General features: G+C 36.5%; 1 protein-coding gene across 1 annotated transcript in view; it reads right to left on the reverse strand.

Annotated features, from left to right (window-relative positions):
• Positions 1–3,522: 3,522 nt before the first annotated feature.
• Positions 3,523–19,748, reverse strand: part of GUCY1A1 (guanylate cyclase 1 soluble subunit alpha 1) — a 37,425-nt gene continuing 21,199 nt past the window's right edge. The window contains exons 5-8 of the mRNA XM_075198297.1: positions 15,571–16,062; positions 8,440–8,583; positions 8,049–8,203; positions 3,523–7,010 (exon numbers count right to left, since the gene is read on the reverse strand). Coding sequence (XP_075054398.1) covers positions 6,827–7,010; positions 8,049–8,203; positions 8,440–8,583; positions 15,571–16,062 — 975 coding nt within the window. The 3' untranslated portion in view covers positions 3,523–6,826. The remainder of the gene's footprint in view (positions 7,011–8,048; positions 8,204–8,439; positions 8,584–15,570; positions 16,063–19,748) is intronic.

The raw sequence follows: 19,748 nt of genomic DNA on the forward strand, positions 1-19,748 counted from the left end.
TTGCTGGGAGATATGTGAGGGAGGAGCTGCTGCGGCCGCGCTTGCGCAGCAGCTCCATTTCGGAGAGGGTGAATTGTACAGCAGCCGCGGCGCTGTCAAACAAGCGTCCGCGGCAGTGCTGTCTAGGCAAAATGGATTACATGTTTAAAGACATGCATTGGCGCACGATCGAACGCGGAGGGAGGGGTTTCTGGAGAACCAGAAACCCCCCCTGCGTGCGCCCCTGGACACTGCCCATCACATGCAACTCTGTTTCACTTAACTTAATCACATGAATAGGCAGGTTACTGCCCCACAGAAAATCAGTACATTTTACTTCAATCCTCTATGTTGCTATAAGCTTCCGATGATGTGATTAGTTATAGTTTGTCCTATCCCTGCCTCCCAAAGCTGTCTAAATAAATACATATAGAATGGGCATCATAGTGTAGATTTACTAAAACTTCTACCTATCATTTTCTATAATGTATTAGACAAACAACAGCTAGAATCTGATTGGTTGCTATGGACAACACCTCCACTTTCCCTTTTAAGAGATGTAGTAAATCTACCCCCAAGTGGAGATATCCCCCAGTTTTGGCCTGCTAGGGATATAATTACATTCAGAAAACAGCAAACGAAGCAGTGCGTTTCCTGAATAATATTAAAGAAACCTTGTATGTTGAAATAAACTCAGACACTTCATACATTCAGCCGAAGTAGAAGTTGCAGCATGTATATATATAATGCCAATGTTACAGAATAGGATTTTAAAAAAATGCAAATTGTAAACTTAATTGGAACAGATGCATTCTGAATTTGTATATTTCCATGAGTTTGCTCTCTTTTTTATATTACTTGTAATAAGAAAACAACACTGTAAAACATCTAACATCTCATAAAACAAATGTGAAGATGACAACAAGCACTGCAAATATAGATGAGGTGGATAAATATAATGCATTGCTTATTTTTAAAGAGATCATTTTAAAATTGTCTAAGGTTGAGTAACTAGAGTCCGCTGATGCTTTGTCTCAGTGTACACTATGTTCCTGTATTGTTTTATCAGTGCATGATTTCCTAATTTCATTCTATGGTGGCACATTATGGAAAAATTAATACGGATAATATTGAGCACAACTGAGCTCTAAGTTGCCCACCAAAACTTGTAATTTGGAATTCTCTTAGAACCTATTCTTAACAGGAAATAGCACAAAAGCTTGACCAGACTTGGCTCTGTTACCTGGAATACTTTGGAATTAGGATTTTCCATGGATTTTCCCACAATATGGGCTACCATACACAAACTATACTAAATGAGATTTACCATTGTTTAGTGGAGCTCCTCACAGTAAGTTTTTAGAATGATCTGGTAAAAAGGATCCCTTGTTCAGAACTCCTGTGTTTATAACATTTACAGTTTGTCATGATGGGGCAGAATTGTTCTGTACAAAACATACATAATCTACAGCTAGTGATTGTTTCTTTGGTGAATTCAAGCATAACAATAATAAAAAAAACAACAACTTAGAAATAATGATGTATCATAAAAACATTTATTGCTATGACATGTACAGTTTACAATAGGAATTTCAAAATAGAATTTAATAAATGTACAAAGCACATATTGCTTGGTGCTCACATCCAGTAAGCCTATGCTTGTCTCATAACAAGTACATTCCGGGGACCAAAAGTGAAAACACATTCTGTCTGAGAAGCGGTGATATCATAGCTGACTAATCAGTACAACACATTAACTTGTTTTAAAATTTCTCAGTGACATATTTCTCCGACAGTTGTTTTTTTTTATTGCAGCATTACATAATTTATTAACAGATAACAAAGTAATTACAGTATTACTGAAACATACCACTGTTTTTTTCAAGGCCTTTCCAATTATATACTGCTACAAGCCGCGGAAGCAATATCAGTACAACAACTAAAATGAAATACTATTTTTATTGGAAGCTACTCGTTGTCTTAGTATTTGGCAACATCAGTAGGAAGACTTCTGTTACATTTCCATCTGCATAATCTCAGACACTGACATAGATAGTAATAATATTAATAATTATATATAAGCAACGTTTGACAATTAAAAAGAACCATTTAAAAAAAAATATTTATAAGAACCACATAAAATATACTTGTTTTTCGCATGCAATGTATATATCCTGTATAAATATTAATATATATATCTGAAATACAGCATTCCGAAGTGAACGGAGTCAGCTACCTGGGTGCGCGTCACCATGAAAGCAGCCAAATATACAAAAACATATAGAAAGGCACTCACAGGGTTTAATGTAGGTGAATAAAAGAGGAAAGGTCTCATTAGAAATTAACTCATATGTGCCTTTTGCGTATATCAGAAAAGACGCACACAAAAGATTAGTGCTTACACTAGACGTACTAGTGTGTGTATCTATGCCTGACTAATATGTAGGGTATGCAAGTGTTAGGTGTATGTGTTCTACTTAATGCATTGCCCTCTTTGTACCTAATAATGACATTATTATGTTGTGTACAAATAGGGTAATGCGATCAGATACACAATAGAAAATAATGTCTTAATAGAAAGGAAAGTTACATTAACCATATAAAGAAGAATTAAATACAACATCTCTGCATCCGTTGTTTACCCCTTTACAAATTAAATGGGAATGGTCTTTCATGCAGTAGTCCATATTGAAAAGACAATTAAGTAATGATAATAGATAGCTGTTAACTACTTTAATTAATTACTTTAATATAATCATAATGCTAATGAATGAAGTACTGCTGGAGGTCATTCCGTAGACAGCCTATCAGAAGTGAACAGCCTATCAAAAACGGCTAGTTAGTGGTGCTCATAGACATTATTATCGTTGCATATATTTGCACCAGCTCTCCTAAAAGGTGTATCTCCTTTTACACGTCCACATCTAATCAAATTGCAATTACATAATCACCCTTACTGTACTTGGCCTTCGTATACCTGTCCTCCTTAGCACCTCTCCAAGTATAAGAAGTCGTAAGTTGAAGATGCATAAAAATTGTGAAAGGAACATACTCATGCAGGTTTATCTGCAAATGTCCAGCAATAAAATGGATAAATGCCAAAATACCCAAATGTACATCCGACTGTAAATGAGCTCCAAAATGTATTCAACAATTCCACTCTTGTGAAAGCGCTTGCCCAACACGTTTAATAAATGTTCACCTTTTGTCACATACTTGAAACCCTGTGAGTGCCCATATATATGGTCACCATGTGCATATATATATATATATATATATATATATATATATATATATATATATATATATATATATATATATATATACATACACACACTTTTATCTCTCTCTCTCTACTTATCTATGTATATCTACATCTGTATCTATGTGTGTATGTATATATATTTTATATATATATATATATATATATATATATATATATACATATATACACAGAGAGAGAGAGAGAGAGAGAGACAAGTATATATATATATATATATATATATATATATATATATATATATATATATATATATATATATATATATACACATGGTGACCATATATATATATTTATATATATATATATATATATATATATATATATATATATATATTAAGATCACAAAAATGTGATACACTAAGTAATAAAGTACAAATAAAGCAGATTTCTTTGAAACAAATCGTACATTGTAGCATCAGTCACACAAGGAAACCTCCACTTAACAAGGAAAATTCAACTCAGGGTGCACATGCACAGATTGGGCCCGATTTTGAGTTAGGAGCAAATAAAAAAAAAATTGTAACTTTGCACCTGGGCAAAACCATTTTGCATTGGAGTGAGAGGTAAATTTATAATGTGTGGACAGACTTATGGTTGGAGAAGGACATGTCATAGATCAACTTTAATTTCAATGTAAAAATAAAGCTATCAAGTATTTGTGTGCTAGATGACAAAACAGCCAGTAGTCAATTTGTACCCCTTGTATTGTAACATGGTTTGTCTAGGTGCAAAATTGTTCCTTTTCTTTGCGTTACTCCTAACTCAAAATCAGGCCCATTATGTGAGAGGGCATACATACATACATACATACATATATACATACATACATATATACATACTGCATTTTCTCATGTGCGACTCATATGCATCATTTTTCAGTTTGTCTCAAATAAATCTGTAAGTAGTATGACAATAATTATGTTTTATAAATCAAGCAGAATTCGTGGTAAATATACTCACAGGTTTAAATGACCAAAAACGGGGTCTAGAAATTGTTACTGAAGTTGTTTTTGTGATTAGCACCAAATGGGTTACCATTTACAAAACAGAAATACCGTACATAACATTTTCTAACACCATATGGGATAAAGGGTTACTTGGAAATCATTCTAAATATAATATAGTTTAGAGCTTTGTCTTGGACATGTTGAGCTCTGCAGTCTATTAACCATGAAGCATGTGTTATTCTAGTGAAGTAGGGGAGTGTGTGTGAGGGTGGGGATTTTGAGAGTAGTTTACTGGGGGTAAATGTATCAAACTGAGAGTTTGCCAACGGGTTTGAAAAGTGGAGATGTTGCCTATAGCAACCAATCAGATTCTAGCTGTCATTTTGTAGAATGCACTAAATAAATGACAGCTAGAATCTGATTGGTTTTTCAAACCCGCCGGAAATCTCTCAGCTTGATACATTTACCCCCTGGTGTCTGAACTTCAGTTTGAGACTAGAATAATAGCTGATAATACAAGGTAGCCTTTGCTACTATAATTATGAACAAATAATTTTACCAAAATATGGTTACATGTTTACACTATGCAAGTACACACAATTACTGTACTAATACAAAAATCACAGACTTCTCATTAAGTAAAAATCTCTGGAATATCGCACACGGCTCCTCAGTATCTTCTGGTTTGCCGGCATTTACACTTTATAAAATTGGAAAAATAATGTGACACATTTTCCACTCCCACAACAACCTGCTTGCATGTAAGTTTGGAAATATGTTGAAAACAGATTTAGCAATTTTATTTTAGACTGATGACACGATTCAGTAAGGGCTTAAAATGTGCCAGTTTTTCTGTGTTCACACAAGTATGTTTCAAATAATTTAAATCCAGCTAATTGTGAAATGTGTTACTCAGATGTTTACATCAAATCATGTCACTTTCTGCTTAAAGTAGATTTTATTATAATTTCCCTAAATCCTCAACTACGTGCAATCCCACAGAGACATCATTCTATTTTTTAAACAGTGAGTTTTGTACCTGTTTAACATGAAGCTGTCATTTTTCCAGGAGATCCCTTATAACTCAGGGTTCCCTTTGCAAAATTGATCTGTAACTTGCTATGGCTGCCACTGTAAAAAAAAGTGTCACATGACACTTAGTAGATTTTAAATCAATAATAGCAGCCTGAATTAAAACCCCAAGAAAACAAATGAACAACTCATTAAGTAAACACATCTTACCTTTACATAAGAACTATAGGAACCTATTACTTGGCAAATACTATCATGCTGAAGAGTAATGTAGTTTGATATTTCATTATCTAAAATTGTTTTAGAAGTTTTTATAATGCTATTACATTTTTCCAAATTAGAAAACATTAAAAACAAGGCAAATAAAGTATATTTACAACATGGTGAGAACACTTTAGGAAACCTGGCTAAATTATTTTCACAACTTCATGAAAATGTGTTAAAACATTTTAAATGTTTTTAATTAATATTCTGCAAATGACCCATCACAATAATGTTCAGGCCCAGCAGTTGTATAAACAGATAATCTGTTTATACAACTCCCCCTCACCCTCCTCTCTCCTCTTCAATCCTTCCTTAATGCCACACAAGATTGACCTTCTTCTCTCACTGATTAGATCTACCTCCCTCTGCTGCCAATGCTTTCACTGGCTCCTTATCTCCTATATAATCCAATTCAAACTTCTCACCCTCAACTAAAAGGTCCAGGTCCTCTCCTCCACCCCTATATTCCCAACTTCATGTCACTCCACACTCCATTTCATTTTCTCCGCTCAGTAAATGACTGCTGCCTCCCCTCAGGTAACCACATCCCACCTCTAAGAATTCTACCATGCCGCCCCCGGTCTCTGGAATGCACTTCCTCATTCTGTATAACTCTCCCCCACTCACTCAAATCTCACCTGTTCATCAAAGATACCAATCCACTGCCTAACCCCTCCTCCTTGCCCATCTCCCTCACCAACTTCTCCTCTCTGTGTCTCGCTGTCATGTTTCAACTCCTCCCCCTCCCCCTTAGAATGAAAGCTCAAAAGCAGTGACCACCCTCCTCTTCTCCGCTGCTACCCCCTCTCCTCTTGTTCCCAAGTCTTCATATGCACTATATCCTGCTTTCATTGTAAATTGCCTTCTGTATGTTACTGTTATTAAGTTACCCTCGTTGTAACTTTGTCACTCGTGTTATGTTATGCTATATGTGTTATGCCTACCCTTGTTGTTTTATGCTATTGCTTTATGTTTGTACCTTTGTTAAGTAATGCTACTCGTGTTATGTTTACCCTTGTTGTACTACCACTCTGTAAGGTGCTGCAGAATTTTTGTGGTGCTCTATAAATAAATCATAATAATTATTATAATAGAACATACTCCTAATGGAATTTTAATACAAATATCTAACTTGAATGATGTTATTGTTATTTTTGATTTCAAGAACACAATATTTTTGTGTGCAGTTACAAATCAGTATTATGAATTACAAGCAATTCAGGAGATGTTTGTTTTCAAAATGTCAAATTAAAGGAAGACCATATAATTTATACCAATATTTCTGTACAATATGGTACATATAAATTAGATAAAAATAAGTCTATTTTGTTTTATTGAAATGTGAATCCTCAACAGTCTTTTTTTGGCACCAAGTCTTGGTCAGCATTTCTTTATCAGAAGCTTCAAGAAAATAACAAATACCGGGAATTTCAGAAGGAAAGTTTGGTGGAAGATCTTCTCTTGATCGGGGTATAAACTTGAATCCTTTGAACTCCGTAAGCAAACTGAAAAAATATTTAAAAATATGAGTCTGAGTACTAAGTAAAACAGGCGCAGAGAAGGTTTACATATACATTTTACCCAAATTAACCATTTTACTTTATCCATTATATGTCTCTTATGGACTGTTCTTGAATTATACAGTTAAAGCATTTTAACATGTAATCAATACTTGTAGATAATAATGTGCATACCTATACTTGTAGTCAGCCACTTAGCTAACAGTCTTTCTGTTGAACATTTGGTCACCTCACCTCACAAGTGACCAGAAGCCTAATTAATTGTTTGATAACATACACATATTTTATGTAGTTATATTGTGATTATTAGAAATAAAAAGATAGGTATAGGAATAGATACAGATTAAAAGAGATGGATTTATTTAACTAACATTATAAGAATATTTACATTTTTAAACGAACACTTGCAAATGGATTGACTGTATATATTATTTTATACTTGACGCCATACTTAAAAAAAAAATGTAAAACATTTTAACATACACAATTCTATGTGTGATTTCAGCAAATTACTTATAAAAATGAAAGCTACATTGTCATGTAAACAGCCTAAAATGGATTTTCTTTGTTCATCTACCTATATTAAAATCTTCAATAAATTCCAGTTTTTTGTTAATTTGATCTTCTAAGATCTTTAAATTTATATAACAAAACATATCATGGGCAGCATGGTGGCTTAGTGGTTAACGCTTCTGCCTCACAGCAGTGGGGTTGTGAGTTCGATTCCCAACCAGGGCCTTATCTGTGTGGAGTTTGTATGTTCTCCCCGTGTTTGCGTGGGTTACCTCCAGGTGCTCCGGTGTCCTCCCACAATCCAAAAACATACTAGTAGGTTAATTGGCTGCTATCAAATTGACCCTAGTCTCTCTTTCTGTCTGTCTGTGTGTGTAGGTTAGGGAATTTAGACTGTAAGCTCCAATGGGACAGGGACTGATATGAGTGAGTTCTCTGTACAGCGCTGCGGAATTAGTGGTGCTATATAAATAAATGATGATAAGATATATTACTATAAAGAAGTCATACCTGTAGGTCGTAGGGCTGACATTGATTTTTCTTGGTACACTGCATGATTCAAACTTATTGGCAAGAGTAACATTGTTTCCAAAAAGGCAGTAGCGTGGCATTCTTACTCCTACAACACCAGCAAAAACCGAACCAGAATGTAGACCAATGCGCATCTACAGAAATAAACAAGGACTAAATATGTAACTCAATACTTAATACGTCACTGATATGTAACACTTTATATTGACATAAAAATAATTGTCAAAAGCTTTGACTTGAGAGATAGGTTGCTCTAAGATGTCTGCAGTGCTCTAGTTTATTAAATAAGTAGTTAAGTGTCTTGAAGTTAATAAATAAATAAATAGTGCATGGATCATAATAAGTTACACAAATCTAGATGGTAACAGACCTTAATTGGTTCACCATGAGGAGACGTGACGTCATCTGAGAGCTCCATCATTTTCAATGCCATCAGAGCAACTTGAAAGGCATGTGTTTCACTTTCCCTATGTAATCCTCCAGCCACACAGTACGCATCACCAATGGTTTCCACCTAGAAATATGAAAGATGAAATATTCACGCTGATATTTGCCTTAAAGAAACATATACTATATGTAATTATGCAATAAAGTGTACTTTGATGTAAGCTAAAGTAGTGATTTGTGATCAAAAGACAGGAAAGCATAACATTTGTGATTGACAAATCCCAATCTGTGTGAACAAAAATTTATTTTAAATTGACTTACACCAGTTTTATGAACACAGGTTCCCTAGTATACATTGTGTCTTCGATAGTGGTTACTATAATAATCTCTTTATTGTAGATGCTCCGTGTATTACATATTGGTCACTAAGATGCTCACTCTATTATATATATTTCACTATGATGCTTTACGTATTGCATATTGGTCATTAGAATGTTTTCTGTATTGTGAATCGATCACTAGAATGCTTCTTGTATTGTTGTATTGGTCTTTAGAATGATTTCTGTATTGTATCGGAGCCAGTAGAATGCTCACTGTATATCATTCACTACAATTCTGTATTGTATAGAGGTCGATATAGTGTCCTCTGTGTTATAATGTAGTCAATAACATCTGTACTATATATTAGTCACTAAGATGCTCTCCGTATTGTATATTGGTCACTAGAACACTCTTTGCATTGTGGCTCTGCACTAAATAATACTGAGACAGGGCTGCAATGTATTTGATTATAAATTTTTGAAGTCACACTTTTTCCTATACACTACTTAGCAAAAAGTATGTGGACACCCAATCTAATTAGTGTTGCCCATTTCAACCACACCCATTGCTAACAGATGCATAAGATGTAGCATACAGTCATACACTTAATATATTCAAATATTAGCAGTCAAAAAGATTATAATACTGAAGATCTCAGTGCAACGTGGCACCTGCCCATTAAAAAATGGTTTCCCAAGTTTTGTGTGGAAGAACTTGACTGGCTTGCACATAGCCCTGCCCTCAACCCCATCAAACATCTTTGGGATGAATTGGAACACTGACTGTGAGTCAGCCATTATCACTCAACATCAGTGCCAACCTCACAAATGATGCATTTCTTTCAATATATTTTTAAATTACTATTTTATTAACCACTTATTATAGCATTTTATCTTAAATGTTCTGAAGTGCATGGGGGTTTGCATAAATCTCGACTGATCTCATTTCACATAATATCATTTTTTACATTTTTAAAAAAAAATTATTTTTTTTAAAAAAAATAGACGCTCCTGTCCAAATCCTTTTCAAGCCCACAAAATTGTTTTACTCAATCTCTGTGATGCTGATGCACTTTGCATAAGTATCACACAAAAATGCGCGTCAGAAACCTCAGTTTATGTCCACCCACTTCAGGTTCTATCCACACTTACTGACTCTTTAAATATTTGTAGGCATGGTTGCTTTAATTACTCTGCATGTTGTTTGTATAACAAATAATTAGAATAGTGCTTCTGTTTTTTACTTTAGATGTAATGATCAAGTAACATGGGTGTGATAATAAAAGTGGGACTGAGCCAATGATTTTGTTCTGCATGATAGGTCATCATCAATCATATGGGCAACGGGCAGCGTTACTCTAAATACAACTCTGCAAGTCACATACTTAGTGCAGACAGTGGAGAATGTAAAGGGAAAAACAATGTAGCTCTTTATTTACATTATCATAGATTCTTTAATGACTGCATATGCTTGGAAAGTAAGGAGTCAAAATAATCTTCTGGCTGGACCTGATTTCTAAATAAATGCTTTGTAAAGCATAATATTATGAGCTTGAATTACAGTTGGAAGTAAATCCAGCTAGAAGGTGAATTTCATACCTTGGCAACACCATGTTGTACTGCAGGGAGGGCAAATTTAAAATATGTGGAGTTGGGAGGGGAGATGCATCCTAGTTCAACTCTAAATTGCAGTGTAAAAATCAATTTCTTCAGTACTTGTATTCTACATTCAAAACCAAGCAGTAATATTCCTGAATGCAAAAATGATAATGATATAGCATTTGCAGCTCTTGTATTGCAACACAGTTTGCCCAGGTGCAAAGTTTCGCCTTTACACTGGATTTGCTCCCAACTCTAAATAAATCTCATTATGATCATGTTCCCTGTATGGAACATGATCATCTTCAACAGTCCCAGAGTAAATGGCAAGATTGTAGAAGCCAGGTAGCGGTTAACATTAGCAGAGGATCAGCAGAGGTTGCTTCATTTCTGAATTGCTTGATGTTAGATAGAACATACTATTTTTAAAACAATTTTTTTTTATGGGGTGTCAGCAATAAAGCAAATTGGTTAGATCTTCTTAATGAAAATACTGACTAAGTTATCTTAACTAGATTTAATTAGTTTTTTTCTGTTTGTTTCATAATCCTCCTAAAGCCCCGTTGCTCTTAATAATCTGTAATTGTTCTTGCACACTAAAATGACTTGGGGGCCTAACCTAGTGGGAGGGATTGTTGTCTGACATAGTAGTTGGACTATAGACAATCATGAATTATTTCAAATGTGTATAAAGTATAATAACAAAAAACGTGTATAAAGAATGAACATGACCAGTGTCAATAGTTTATATTCTTACAAATTATGGGCTAGCTAGCATGATTTAGGAGAGGCTTGTAGTGATGAGTTCTCTTAATTACGGTAACTATCTTCTGGGCTGCTCAGTCATAAACAAAAGCCTGGCATGCTCTCTACTAAACACAAACAGCCAAAGAACTGTAAAATGTAAGGGCTCTCCATAACCATCCTGGTGCAGGAAGTAGCTTGTTAATTAATTGGGGCCCTAAAAATGCTTGTTCACAGGAATGGAGCCAGAAGGACCCCTGTCAATTATAACACAGTATTGCAGCAGAATAGGTTTAATTGCACTCTATGATGAAAGTGCTGACCGTACAAATGAATAAAGTGTATGTTGAAAGTTTGGGAACAGCATTAATCTTATCCTATCCTGTTAAACCACTATCCTCCAGGTATTCTTGCAGTTAGATCAATGCCTATTTGATAATGACCATAACATTGTCCGGGTATTTTGAGAAGAGGATGGGTACTTGTAAAGCAATATTGTAAAAAGTTCATTTGAGATGCAAATGTTAAGCCAAATGGGAATAAATGCTTGAGATTTGTGTAACACTGCACTGGATGTTGTTAATCTTAAAACCTAGAAGGAATAAAATGAGTTTACTGTTGCACAAAATCTACCAAAATACTACAATGTGTTAAGAGTTTGAAAAAAATGTACACTATGCACAGACATCACAAATGCAGCACACATGCGGAATATATGCATCATTAGACATTTGGCTGCAAACCGGGGTATTTTTCCAATTTTGCTGGTGGAATTTGCCCTTAAGTCTTCCAAGTCCTACCCCAACCACACCAGACAGAATGAATGGACCATGGTTGTCTCTAGTCATAGTCTACAAATTCAGTGAAATGCAAGTTTACACATACAATGTGAAATGGCCATTTCACTGAATGGCAAAGCAATAATGGAATTTGAAAAGTGTATCACCTGAAATTTACACCAAATTTCATCACAAGCGTGGAAGCAGGCCTGTCAATAGTCCCTGCCTCTTACTGGGTACTGCTAATTACTTTGATGTTCCTACCTCTATTCACCAAGAGTATACTTGATATACACTGTACTACATTGAAATTTCCAGGTCAAAAGTTCTCACCTATGTTACCAACATTGCAAAAGAGAAGATTGGGACGGGGCTGATTTAGTAGTGGAATCGGGCCTGCATGCTGTTCATTCACTGAAAATTTTACTTTTGGGGGGAGAAAATTTGAAGATGATTCCACCTCTGTATGTGCCATAATTACGTTAACATGGCGTTACTATACTTGCCCTATGTCTTCTCTCCCCTGTTCTGTTTTTCAAACCATGCACAGTAATAACTGGAGTCTGCATGAGACTTACACTTACATATTTTCCATAAGAGAATGCCTATTTTATGCAAAAAAACAACTGGGGTCCAATAATTGGCCATTAATGAAAATTTCCCCTAACAGGGCCCTCTTAACAACATTATGGGCCCCCGGGCAAAGCAGTGCACCGGGGCCCCTATATATATATATATATAATCACTTTTTTTATGCACTGGTCAGCCGTCAGCGTCCCTTGATAATTAAAAAAAAACCAAACCTTAACTTACCTTATTCTCCAATGCGATCCTCTTCACTTTTTCTTCCAAGTCACTGCTGCTGCCTGCTGATTTAAATTGTTTTCGCACTGCAAAAAAGAGAAGAAAATACTTACCTTGCGGTCAGCTGGCGATCCGGCTCCCTTCCTGGTCTCCTCCGTGCTGCGCTCCGCAATGGATGTCGGGCGGGCGTGATGATGTCTCGCCCGACATGCACTGCAAGCGCCGCACGGAGGAGTAGACCAGGGAGTGAGCCGGATCGCCAGCTGACCGCAAGGTATGTATTTTCTTCTTTTTTTTTTTGCAGGATTTTTTTTTTGCGCTGCCTCTGACGGGCCCCCTGGCCTGCAGGGCCCCCGGGCACCTGCCCATTGTGCCCAATGGGAGAGACGGCCCTGTCCCCTAACTGACCTCAGCCATGAAAAATTATCTTTCTTGCCCTTGCCCTACCATCTTTGTATAAAATTTAGATATGAATTTAGACTGTAAGCTCCAATGGGGCAGGGACTGATATGAGTGAGTTCTTTGTACAGTGCTACGGTATTAGTGGCGCTATATAAATAGCTGATGATGATGAGGATTATGATAATATTCATTGATGGGCATATTGTAACCATGTGTGAAAGTAGTATATCACTAGGAAAAAAAAGAAACATTTTAAAACTAAAATTTTCATCTGTGCTCCTAGATCTTATAACTATAACGAACCTTGTATAATGTAGTGTTATTTTTGATTGCTATAGTTTAGAAAAGTAGGTGAATACAATGTGGTGCAGACAGAAGAGTAAATCTCAATTGCCGGGCACCATAGCAAAATTTTAATTGGGTGGGGGAGGGGCAACATTTCTAGTCCATCCATTCAGGGGGTTCCTGCTCTGTTCTTCTCAGCATGCAGGGGTAGGGGTGCAGGAGGGGGCAGGTACGCCTAGGGGCTCTGGGCTGTCTGTGTAGCGAGAGGAGCCACCAACCTGCTGTGGCCATGTTCCCTTTGGTGGCTATTGCCGTGCCCCCAAGAGGATACAGTGATGGGGCCTGAAATTCCTCTTGGCGGCCTTGTTATTGACTCATGCGTAATGAAGCTCTACTTGGGCTTTCAGTTCTTGAACTAAAACGGGGTTGCACTGCACATGTGCTGGCCCCCATACATGCTGATAAGATGGGCCCTCTAGATGGGCTCCATAGCAGCCTCATGGTCTGCTCCAGCAGTAGTTCCACCATGCGCAATACTACTTGGGGTTGCACTAATCAGCCAGAGTAACTAAAGAGAGAATCATGGAAAGATCTATATGAAACAAAACCCCCCAATATAATATGTATTTGAATTAACTATGGAATACAAAAGTTATTCCTGCTAAAATTGGGCTGGACATAAAGGGAAAAAAACCTTTCTGAGCTGGGTAAATTTGTTCATGCTCTTTGTTTATTAGTTCTTATATCTCAGAACTGTTGAAAATAGACTCTCAGCGTATTGAAAGTGGTGATCTTGTAAAAGAGTCATGCAAAGAGGAGCAATTGATGTTCTCTGTTGTCTGAAACTTACAACATTACAATAACATCCATGGCATTTCAGTTATGATGTGTCACTTGCTCCCTCTTGTACACATCTAAGACTACCCTCGAATGCCAAACTGTTATTCCACAAGTAATGACCAAGTCACTTTTGCTAGTTGATAATAAAATGCTTTGCTTTGATTATTGCTATTTTTTCTGATGCCCTCAGATATAAAAATAAGCCTTTATTAAAGTTGCTTCTAACACTACTAGTAAAGTAAAGTCTACTTGTGAACTGGAGATTTGATCTGTATGAATTTAGTCCTTTCCGTAAGCACTGTAACATAAGCAACTACTATTTTTTTTTTTTTTACTTTGCTAAATCAACTTCGAATGGGATGGCATACAAAATTTCACAATTCATCAACTGTGGGATGCCATATGTTGTATATGCATTGAAGTGCCCGTGTGGACTTCAATACATGGGCAGAACCACTCGCCCTCTGAAGACCAAATTTAGAGAACACCCCATCAATATTAATAAAGGACTCCTCACACATGGAGTTTCAAGACACTTTGCTAAGAAGCATAAGAGCGAAGCTTCAGGTGTTATATTGATAATATTGGAAAAGTTTGATGCCACTCCTAGTGGGGGGGGGGGGTGGAGGGGGGGGCAACAGATATCCAAACCTTTGTAGAGGTGAAGCTATGTGGATCTTTAAGTTACAGACTATTTCCAGAAGGTCTTAATGAGACGATTGAGTTCAATGACTGGTGTCATTAGATTAGGGATATGTGATGGTATGGGACATGTGATAGTACGGTGGACCCTGAGTTTAGGACCCAGAGACCCAACCAGCCTCCCACATTTAGTATTTTCAGTACATTTTTTATCAGCATTGATATGATCAACTTATTCTGCTCCACTGTGGTCTTGTTATAGTTATTTTCTTTTGTTTGAATTAGGCCCAATGTGGGGTTTACTGGTGTATGTAAAAGTATCCTATTGCCAGTTGGACATACTGTAATATGTGAGGTTTAGTGGTGGTTGTAACATTATTAATGTTGAATGCCAGAGCATAGTTGGAAGTGTGATGTACTGTTTATACAAGCATATATCTGTGAACCCCTCTTACACGGATTCTATTGACAGACCCACCTTGCACAATATCATCATCAGTCCCCTTCTTGCACTTACACCTAATTTTGCAGTGATTTCATTGCTAGCTCATCTTACATACTACTGGTAACCATAAGAGAAAGGATTGGGCCTAGCACAGTTTGTGAGGGGGCCGAGCTTATGACAATACCTGAAAGAAGGTGGATATTAGTGTGACAAGTATCAATCATCAGCTTGTGGAATTAAAGAGAAAAAATTACCTTGTAGACATCTAAATCACCACACTGGAAATCGAAAAGTGTGTAAAGTTCATTAAGCATGGTGATGACTTGCATGGGTGAACAATGAGAGCATATTGCTGTGAATCCCACAATGTCTGAGAAAAGCATGGTCACATTGTGGAACTTCTTTGCGTTCACAGTCTGCCCTTGCCACAGCTGCTGAGCAACTTCTCCAGGAAAGATTGAGAATAACAGATCTACAGTTCTCTTCTTCTCTTCCTCCAAAGCTTGGTGAGCAAGTTCAAGTGTTGCTTTTAGCTTCCCTAACCTCTTCTTCAGTCCATCCTGAGCTCTGGCTTGTTCTCCTATCAGTACAACATCCCTCAGAGCATTGTGGATTGGAATATCCGACAGGTAGAGGCCACATCCTGTAAAATCTTCTAGTCGATCCACACATGGTGACCCCAGAAACAGAATGGAACTGGATTCAAAAACATAAATCATCTGGCCTTTCAAATTCATTGTATGTGACTGCAAAAAAATGAAAAAAAACCTAAATCATTACAAATGTTAGTGTCATCTCATTAAAATGTACCCAAAATGCAACAGAAGTATATGGAACTCGTATATTTTTTTCAATTACTTTCATCTGGGCTTTAACTGGTTCCAATATATTCTTAAAAAGTATCTTAAACATGCTGCATGTTGTGTTCCAGAAGCCATAACACAGCAAATGCTACTCTCAACTCCATCCATATGTACTTAATGCACCACAAGATAATAATGTTATTGATTTCCTCTGTATCGTATATGTACAACATGAAGAGAATACGGAAATAAATAAGCACATTTGTATCTGAGCCAGCAATGGCTACATTAAAATGAATGATACAATTACTACAAATGCATTGTATTACGTATGTTCCACAGAATTCACATTCCACACATCAGTAATAATTTCCATCCCCGGGTAATGTTTATAATAACTAAATTAAGAACAATTAAAACTGTCTAAAAATATAAAGCCATATAAAGAAGCAATGCATATACTTTGTTGGAGAAGGTAATGTAGTGAATTAAGTATTTTATTGCATTCACACATTTTGTAATATTAACACATTCTGTGCCAATAGATTTAAAGCACATTGGGAAATGAACTGTCACCATTTTACCTGTGTTGAACATTTTACTGGTGCTTGGATAGGTCTTGGGGCATAAGAAGGCTGCAAAATACATTGAATGGTCAATTTTCTGCCTACATTTATAAGCAAAACTACGCGTAGGTATTGTAAAAATCGCAACAGCTACAGCTTAAACATGGCTGTAGAGACTTAACTAAAAAACCAACAGAGGGTGCCATGTTTAATAATTCATTGTTGTATCTCTCTGTAGTATCTTTCTCTCTTTGCTGCACACTTTATTTTTGTTGTTTAGTGCGTGTGCGTTTCCTGTTCCTCTGTGAGTGATGTTTATAAGACGACCAACATAAGGTTACACTGCATCATGAAGCTTGAGCGTAAAGCAAATTCTGCAACAGGTAATTGGCCCTAACACAGCACAGCTCAGACTGCAGTACCAAAACAACCTGACACAAGGAATCCTTCAAAGGTATGCTAGTCTTTGGAGTACAAGTAAGAGGGTGTGAAACAAAAATGACCAGCAGCTCTGAGCTTACACTAGCAGTGTCTGAACTGAATAATGACAATTATCAACTATGCAGCTATGGGATGTTGAAATGCTGCTATTAAGAGACGATTTGTGGTAGGTTATTATCGCAGCTTATCTCCCAATATGGAAAGCAAAGCACAAGAAAAAGTAGATCCAGGAGTAACAATTCAGATGACAAGTGCAAAGTCGGCAGTGGAAGAGATACTTGTTGAATACAGTGAGTGTTCCAAACAATATAGAACCCTGTGTCCAACAACAGGACAGAAGAAAGGACAAAAGAAAAGTGTGGTATGAGCAAGCCAACCTTGCTCCATTTGAACAAACAAATGGTGGAATTTTTCATGGAACATGTACCACAGATGAGCAGACACAATGGAATCCACATGAGTGTTCACCTATGTAAAACAGATGGTGCCGGGTAAAGGCATCTGAAAAATAAATATGATAGATGCATGATACCCAAACCTGAATACTTACAGAGTTATCAGCAGGGAGAACAGCCACAGACTACAAAATGACTTTAGATGTCAAATGAAAAACAAGTGAGAAAGTTGAATGGTATAAAGTAAGGCTTATTGCCAAATGATAGTCACAAAAAATATATGTAGGACTATTATAAGAAACTAGCAATCAGGACATAAGCTGCAAGTAAAACATTTCCCTACACAGTCACCTTAAAGAGGACATTTACATGGGGCAACCATTAGGATCTAAAGACCCCATAAAAAGCAAACCTGAAATACAAACTCTTGAAAAGTATGTATGGTCTGTAATAAGCCACTGAGCATTCAATAACAAAATTACTGATCATGAAAGAAAGACCCTACAGGACGTAAAATGATTGATGACAAGAGGTTTTAGTAAAGATATATGGAAGACATTATATATCTGCAAAGATAAGAATAAGGAAAGGTAAGATTGATTTACTTAATGATTGTATGAGGGCCAATGAATCGATGAACAAATCTCACATAGAGTACTTTCAATCTCAATACTTTGGGGTTCATGTAGAGTTGAATGTATAAGTGTTTTATATCCTACTCTATACTGTGCATGTGCACTGAAATGCGTATGCATACATCCATATGCTGGTTTTGTTGCATTTTACATTTATTTCTCCTTTCACTTGGATGGGTGAAACTGGGGAGGGAAGAGAAAGCCTGTTACAGTAAGGGCATGTTCACATAACTGCAACTGAAGAACACCTGTACACAGACGTAAATATACCTGCCAGTATCTCTTGTGGGAGCTGGAGATGCAATGATGATGACTGTCATCAGCACTAGCTAATTACTTCTAAGTGGTGGATTATGAATTGACACCTTTAGCAATAGTACTTAATTCATTAGTGAGCCCGCTAAAATTCCCATTTTATTTTAAAAAGGTAAAAACAACAGATGTTGTATTTAATTGAAGTACATTTCATTTGTATTTGTATTTTTGTTTGTAGCCTGAGACTTAAACATCAGGGGGTAAATTTATTAAGCTGCGGATTTGAAAAAGTGGAGACATTGCCTATAGCAACCAATCAGATTCGAGTTATCATTTTGTAGAATGTGCTAAATAAATGATAGCTATAATCTGATTGGTTGCTATAGGCAACATCTCCACTTTTTTAAACCCGCAGCCTGATAAAATTTACCCCAGGTCTCAGCCATGATCAAATATTCATTCTTTCATCTGAGGAATATAGCCAGAATCAAGCATTTGATTCCCTCAGAATACCTTCCTGCACTCATACATGTATTTGTGTCCTCTTGCTTTGACTACTGCAATCCATTCTTCCTTGGTCTTTCAGCTGGTACAAAAGCCCAGACTGTTAACTAACCAGTCCTGTTCCTGCCACATATCACCTGTTCTTCATTCATTGGCTCCTGCGAGATAGCAAATCTTTTTCAAGATTGAATTACTGACATTCAAAGCTCTATTTAACCAGAGTCTTAGGTACCTGAACTAGATTCGGATTTCCTATACTCCCACTCACTCGCTTTGATCTGCCATGACAGACTACTAACAGTACCTATAATCCCCATACTTCATTTGGGGCTCAATCTTTTAGCTTTGTAGTTGCTACTCTTTGGAACTTGCTGTCTTGCACACTTTAAATTTGCCATGCACAGTCGCTGGGTATCGATGATTTAGAAATATTGCTATTTGATACATTTACCCTTAGAAATCTTCAAAAACAGAATTGAAACTTACTTGCTTTCATTAATGACATTTTATTTTTCAAAAACAAACAAACAAATGCTTAGATTTCCTTCTCTTATTTCTTCATATGTTTACTTTTTCTGTATTGTGTTTTTTTAATTAGCACATGAAAAGCACTTTGGGGCATATTCAATTATTGGCGTTATAGCCAAAATTATTGCGCCGCGCAAACTATTACCGTCATTACAGTACTTTTCTCGCTGGATTTCAGCTCGCGGCCCAGGGAGCCGTGAGCTGAAAGCCGGCTTACTATTACCGTAATAATGGTAATAGTTTTTCTGCAGCGGAAACCGCCAACAATTGAATATGCCCCTTTGAGTCCTATTGGAAGATATAAA

The sequence above is a fragment of the Mixophyes fleayi genome, chromosome 1, assembly GCF_038048845.1.
Source record: "Mixophyes fleayi isolate aMixFle1 chromosome 1, aMixFle1.hap1, whole genome shotgun sequence".
In the NCBI taxonomy this organism is placed as follows: Eukaryota; Metazoa; Chordata; class Amphibia; order Anura; family Limnodynastidae; genus Mixophyes; species Mixophyes fleayi.